This window comes from Psittacula echo, assembly GCF_963264785.1.
Source record: "Psittacula echo genome assembly, chromosome: 3".
Taxonomy (NCBI): Eukaryota; Metazoa; Chordata; class Aves; order Psittaciformes; family Psittacidae; genus Psittacula; species Psittacula echo.
Window position 1 is genome coordinate 68,172,145 of NC_137736.1, and position 7,212 is coordinate 68,179,356.

The window sequence follows — 7,212 nt, forward strand, 5'->3', positions numbered from 1 at the left end:
TGCCTGATGGTTGTTTTTTCTTGTGTTTACCCTGCAGGGCTCTATGAAAACTATCCAACCAATGCAGAACCAGAATGCTGTGATGTCAGATGGGGACTATTATCAGATCATCAATCCAAAGGGACTATAAAAACAAGTGGCTCAGCAATGTGTCACAGGACATCACTCACAGTTTCATCAGCATCAAGACTGTGTAACAGCAGACTTAAACTGTGTGTTCTTGTATTAATGCTCTTACATACAGTACTTACAGTCTCAGCAGCACAGAACTCAACAGGACTGGGCTTTGGAGGCATAACAACTTTGGAAGATAATTCAGCCAATGAAGAATAAAAGAAAGGATTCATCTTATATGATAGAAACATAACAGGCCCAAATGACTTCAGTCAAAAATAGCAAGGACTGAGTGCTTTACCCTCAGATCTCTTCTTGATTGACCTTTTGGGTAAAACGAAAAGAATGGGCCACTACCCAAACAACAAGGACACATGAACACAGCTTTTTATTGACTAAAAGGCTGTATGGTGACTTAAATTTCTCACACCATTTTATACACTGTGTTTTAATGTTTGGAGTTTCTTTTTTTGTTTGTTTTTTGCACTTGTTAATACAGGATTTTATTTTTTGGGACGGTTTCTCAAAGCTAAATTAAGTCTTTTCTCTGTCAATATATTTCTAGTCATTGTGTGTGTTCATCTGATAGTTCTGTCTTTTATGTCCTGTCAGTTTCTATTAGAGGAATGACTGCTATGATTCCATGACATAGCAAAAAAAAAAAAAAAAAAAAAAAAAATTAAAAAAACTACAAAACAAGAAAAAAAAAACACAAAAAGAAGAATGAAACAAAATTTAACAAAAAATAAAAAAGAAGGAAAAAAAAGAAAAAAAAATCACAAAAAAACCCAAACCAACCTAACTGTCCTCATACCCATGGGAACCATTCATCTCCTTTCCCCTTCCCGTCTCCCATCACAGACAACATACATTTGCTTCTGTCTGTGTAATCACAATGAATGGGTACACAATTCCAGTGTGCCTCTGCCACTTGCACAAACCAGTTGACTGAGCAAACCCAAAAGGAGCATGAAGGGGTTTCCTTTTAGCTGAACAAACAAGTGCTCTCCTTACAAGGTGGGATCGGACAGTTAAAAAATGTAAAGAAATATATAACAAACTGTTGCTCCAATACCCGTTTTGAAGAAGTCCAGTCCTTTCTCACTGGTCAGTTGAACAGGAGCAGCCTTTTTAGATATGCTATGTAAAACCAGTTATGCTCAGCAAGTTGAGTAGTTGGGAAGCCTTCATATTGGAGGTGAAGGATTGGCATTCATTGTGAATTACGTTTTGGGTTCTCCTGCTGTCATATAACCAGCAGCTTTCATGAGGAATGGGAGCAAAGAGCTTCCAAAATCCAAGTCTTTTTGTCTCAAAAATTTACACTAGAAGCCTTTGAGCATCTACAATACCAAGTATCTTTTTGGGTTTGAGTCCATTGTTTTTCTAGTATCTACGTATTGTGGAAAGTTAATCTAGTTATAAAGGGTGCACAAGAATGTGTTAGCACAGATAAAGAAACTATTTTTTTTTAAATATATAGACAACCATTTTCATAAATGTGCAATAAAACTAGTAAGGATATTCTAGGATACGAGTAATCAAGAGAAAAGATTGTAATACGATTGCTGATTTTTCATTGTCTGGGATGATTTTTAATTTGTTTACTTTTAGTTTTGCGGGAACATTTCACCTGCTGAGTGTATGAGAATTTGCTTTTTAAAAAGGCTTTATAGAGTTTACAGTAGAATCAATGGAAGGAAAAGTTAATAAGGGCTGTTTTTAAAAACTTTACATTCCTTCCTATTCTCTAACTACACTTGGGAAGTGCACTTTAGAGATGTTTGCTGTGTAGCTGGGAGATGAAGGAAAACTATAGAAAATGTTCTCTTAGGAAATAAAATATAGTTACCTACTTTCTAGTTATGAAATACCCCTTGATAAATATTAATGTTGTAAGAACATTTAATCACTGGTGCATAATGCTTTTTTGTATACACTTATGGTCTGTTAAATTCTGGACAAAAAAAAAAAAAGATAACCATGCTGCTTAAGCGGTTCAAGATGCACATATTAAGCTGCAAAAGCTCAAATATCTTGCAAAAGTATTTGTTTTGATAGCGTTTTACTACAACCTGGACTGAGGAGCCTAAAATGATCTGTGCAAACATTGCAACAAAAAGCACCAGCTAATGCAAAATTCTTCAGCACTGGTTTGTTTCTATAATTCCTCTCTTCCCTTCCTTGCACATGCTATATTTTGTTCAATAAAACATGGTGCTTTTTAGTTATTTTATTTTCTGTTAGAGGCACATGTATTGATTATATTGAATTGTGCAAAATTGGGGAAAAATGTAGAAATGCAAATGAAAAAGCCTTAACTAATGGTAGAATGTAGACTTTTGAAAGGACAGAGATGTTATTAAAAAGTGATGGAGCAATAACTGGGCAGTGCTCTGGTACTGTATAACAGCTGATGAGTAACACTACTGGGAAAGCTCTTACTAGGTGAGCTCTTGTTCAACTGACCTCTTAATTCTAGTAAGTGTACATGGTCAGTAAACAGTTTGTTATAACCTTTATCTACCTCTGCTGTGCAAAGGCCATCCAACATCCATCTTTGTGATGTTTCTCATCTTTTTGTTCACACCGTTACTCACTGTCATCTATTTTTACACTGTACCAATAGAGTAGCAAGTCTGGTTCATCCCGATTGAATCAGCACAGGAAGAAGAGTTATTATTTCTGTTTTGCCTCATGGTGAATTATAGAAAGCTATCTTTAAGACATTTTCTTTCTTCTCTCCTTCTCTTTTTCCTTCTTCATCCCTTATTTTTCTATTAAAATGTTTTCAAGTTGTGTCAGTGAAAAATATGACTCCTCCACTGCTAGGCTACATTCAGTCGCCTGTCATACAATATGAGAGACATAAGGGAAAACAGTGACAACATCATCACATGCAAAAGTAGCCAAATTAAACTGAGGCAAAATGAAGCAGAAAACAATTAAAGACTTTTAATTATTACACAAGTACAAGATGTAATAAACTCCTCTCCCTCTCCCCACCTGGAGTTAGTGCCTGCAGTTCAATGGTCTGTGAATTTACTCTGTCATCTTTTTGAGGTCTATTTCTTTAATTTTTTGAAACAAAGAGTCATGTTGCAGAGGTGACTACTGCTGGGGAATCTGTTGTCATTTTCACTCCAGCAGTGTGGTATGCAGCTTCTCTTGGTGGCAACTGGGACATCAGGAGTAGACAAGAACTATTCTGTGAAGTTAAGCAACATGTAATCATGTATGATGCAAAATTCCATTCCATCCATTCCTCATTCGTAATACTTTTCCTGGCACAAACCTAAGCATGCTTGATATTGTGCACATATTACTTTTTTTTCCAGAATAAATTTGCATCTTGCCACTTGCAACTGCCATCTTGTTCCATTTCTCCTTGTACCGTATGCCTAATACATACATGATAAAGAGCTGGCTTAACAAAGGAGTAATACTAAAATATTTCTGCCAATGACTGATGAGAAGAAAAAGGAAAAATAGAATATTTATTTTATGATCATATGGAAGAGAGAAATTTCCCATGTCTTTTATGTCTTATTTTCTGCAATAGGGAAAATCCAGATTTTGTGCAATATGTTAATACTGCTAAGCCAAATGTCATATAACATAACCAGAGCTATATGTTATATCTTATTGCGTTTGCATTCGGTAATACATTATATTGACGCTTTTCTTTAATTAAAGAGACAGTATTTTTTTTTTGGAAAATATGGCAGGTGAAGGCTGTCCTTCTGCATGACATAATTTAAAGACAAAACCCAACAAAACTTTAGAATGAAGTTTCAGTTCTATAAATTGTGAAACCAAGCCATCAGCTGCCAAAGAATCTATGGAACAATAGATACAAACCAAACATAGACTGTCAAGAAATCCTTTCTCAAGGTTTAAAAATAATGTTATTCTAAGCAATTAGAGAAGAAAGAATGAGAGCTGTATTTCAAAGAGCAGAGATGTCAGGTTTCATTTGGTACATGATGTGGCACTCTGCTTATATAGTTACACTCTTCTACTAAAAAATGAGGGACAAGGACATTGTCTTCTGCTCTCTCTGTATTTGTTATGATAATGGATGTCCTTTTTGTAAGCGTTGCCCCTGTGCACAGAAGATGCCTGCTTATCGTGAGAGCTGAAGACAGCTTATGTATAGGCACACAAATTTACACAGTGAAACCTGTCAAGTGACTATCCAAAGCACAAGTAAAACTCACTTGCGGGGTAGAGGTAGCTTTAAGGAAAGAAACAAATTTGCCTTAGGAAATTTCAGGATTTTTCCTTATTGCAGCTTTCACTGCACGGTTGGTGCCATCACCCTGTGGTGAGCCCTGCACAGGCAGGCTTCGAGCTGGGCTCAGGTGCATGCTGACTTCAGGGGGCCTTGATACAGGTGCATGCACCCACAGGTACAGGCACGCACCCACAACGAATTCACTGTAGCACATAGGTCTCAATTTGTTGTCCCATAGTCTTTACTCAGGAATTGCTCATGGGCATAGTGCATCAACAGAGGATCACTGGGTTCAGCCCTAGCCAACTGAGTCTTAACAAGAGACTGGTGATGGTATATTAATGGTGAACGGTTCTGTTTTATTGTTATTGTCTACTATTATATTAGTTTGGTGAAGGAGTGTTTTCAAACTTTAGCTAAGAACACAGTGGACAAATTAACAGAAACCTTGTCATTGCAGAGATGAAATTCAATAGTCTTTCTGAGCTAAAAAGAGTCTCTGCTGTCTGTCAGCAGCTGGCAGGAAAAATCATTGTTTTAGAAAAGCCTGGGAAAATAATATGTTCAGTTCTGAATATGGTAGTCCTCATTAAAACTAGATTTTTGGATTGCAAAGAGGACTGAATCTCATACCATCTCAGTTGAGGGATTTAATTTGCCAACATGTTTTGCAACAACTCTGAGCAATTCAGTTTACTGAACACCTCTAAGTTTTCCAGTATTTTCCAGCATTTTTTAAATGTTAACAAACCTGATTTGTCCCAGGAGGGAGAATAAGAGAGAGGGAACTACTGTGAGTGATGAAACTAAAGCAAAAACCAAAATAGATCTGGGCCAAAATCCATCTGAGAAACAAGCTGTACTTCTTCAAAATATATCAGAGATGCAAAAAAAAAAAAAAAAAAAGGACAAAAAAGTAGATGTAGATATAAATAGAAATAGTTCTTTTTTAAAAGAGTGACACATATATATGTCGTCCACAATTATTACGAATACAGCATACTGTAGAGTAAAAACACCAAAAGATGAGATCTATAAAATAAAAAGGGCAAAAATATTGTATTTATATTTCTTACTGTGGACTGTGGATTCCCAGGTAGAACTTCAGCACCAGAAATGTATTTTGTAATATGTAAAGTAAAAAATTTGGGAGAAAGGAGTAATTTGGTTATTCATTCCACCATCCAATCTCCTATAAGCTTAGTTATGATCCTTCTGAATTTTTCATTCAAATCCTTGATTTCCACAGTAAGTTCCCAGCACAGACCCCATTCTGGCAGTTCCAGCATCAGTAGTACAGGAAGTCTCAGCCGTGGATCCTAAGGGCCTTTGTTCAAAGTGCAGACTAAGTTTCAGCACTTCAGTCCAATCTCTAGTCTCTCATTGTCCTAACGCTACATTTGCCTCTCGGATACACAAAGTGACTCAATTTCCTCTTGAGAGGGGACTGTGCTTGCCCTACTTCCACTTTCAGTCTCAGTCAGGCCCCATTGCAAAGGTCAGGACAACCACTAGTGTGCTTTAAATGCAGTAGATGCGCTGAACTCTCCAAACTAAGGTAGGATTAAAATGCTAGGCATGCTTTCTAACCAGCTCTCTGAGTAAGGTTGAAGATTTTACCAGCTGTGTATATCTTCATTTATCACAGGAAGGACTATCTCAGCAAAAGGGACAAGAGGTTTGACAACAAATCGCTGTCAAACTCTCTCTGCGGTAGTTCAGACATTACCCTTCCAGCCGTACCCCTGTATGATATTGCCAGAATGTATTGCCTCAGAGTATGATAAGCAGAAAAGAGGATGTGATGTCCACTGCAGTGCAAAATGAGCGGCATCTGAGGAAAGACTAGACTGCCAACCAGGACATCTGTAAAGCAGGCACACATGGCTTTCCATCGAGTCTCTAACAGTGGGAGGATTAAAGAAGGGAGGTAGCATCTGTCAGAGGGATAAAGGAGACAGCAGAGGGAAATTATTTCTTCATACACCACTGCAAGATTTATTTGAATGTATCTTTGGTCAGGACAACACTGAGCATTGCAGCACCAAACCCTGATGTGTCTTATAAATGGTAAATATAGACCTCTCAATTAACCTGTATGAAGTGTAATACACAATAGCAGTTGGTGATAAAGAAAGAGAACCTAATGAGGCAGGTGCTACATAAGCCAGTGGTCTACACTGAACAGGACAGTCTTACTTTAGCTCTGCCCTCTCAGAATTGTTCTCTGAGCATCTCTGAGCATAGAATCCACCTGTCTCCACCTGGGATTCATATTTTTGGAGTTTTTGCTAGGTTTAGACTCATATATCACCTTTTTTTCATGAAATATGGATGGAGGATGAAGTGATAACCCCATACCAGCTAGAATGCAGTGACTAGGTTTCCTGTGAATGCACATCTGTCCTCTCCCTGATCAGCAGGTTACTTTTTACTGAATGAGAAAGAAAAAGAAGTATCTTTATATCTTTTCTGGTGTTGCTCCAGTGGACACAAATGAATGAACTATTAATTGGCCTAGTAAGAATATGCAAGGTCTGGTTACTGCACACATGTGGGAGAGATGTGCTCTTTTCCTCCTCTGAGGAATACTGACAGATTACATATTAAGCAGTCAATAATTTGGTAGCATTACCTAATTTTGATGGCATTTATTATAATGTGCACAGGGAATACAGGATTTCAACCAAGTGGGTTCAGTTCTGATTATTGCATTTGATGGGGAAGAGCACCTAGCACTTTACAGGACCAAGTTCCTATGTGGTAGTGGTACTTAACTATTTATCAGCTACTAATGAGCTTTCTAGGAAAACTCTGAAAAGAAAGCAGAGCAGCTACTTGAGTTGGAAGATATCAGACCT

General features: G+C 37.4%; 1 protein-coding gene across 1 annotated transcript in view; it reads left to right on the plus strand.

The window, feature by feature from the left end:
• The window catches only part of NALF1 (NALCN channel auxiliary factor 1), a gene marked incomplete at its 5' end in the record, with an annotated part of 473,501 nt that extends 472,293 nt beyond the window's left edge, over positions 1–1,208 (plus strand). Inside the window, one exon of the mRNA XM_080614350.1 lies at positions 38–1,208. Within this exon, the coding sequence (XP_080470476.1) occupies positions 38–333 (296 nt within the window). The 3' untranslated portion in view covers positions 334–1,208. The remainder of the gene's footprint in view (positions 1–37) is intronic.
• Positions 1,209–7,212: the final 6,004 nt, after the last annotated feature.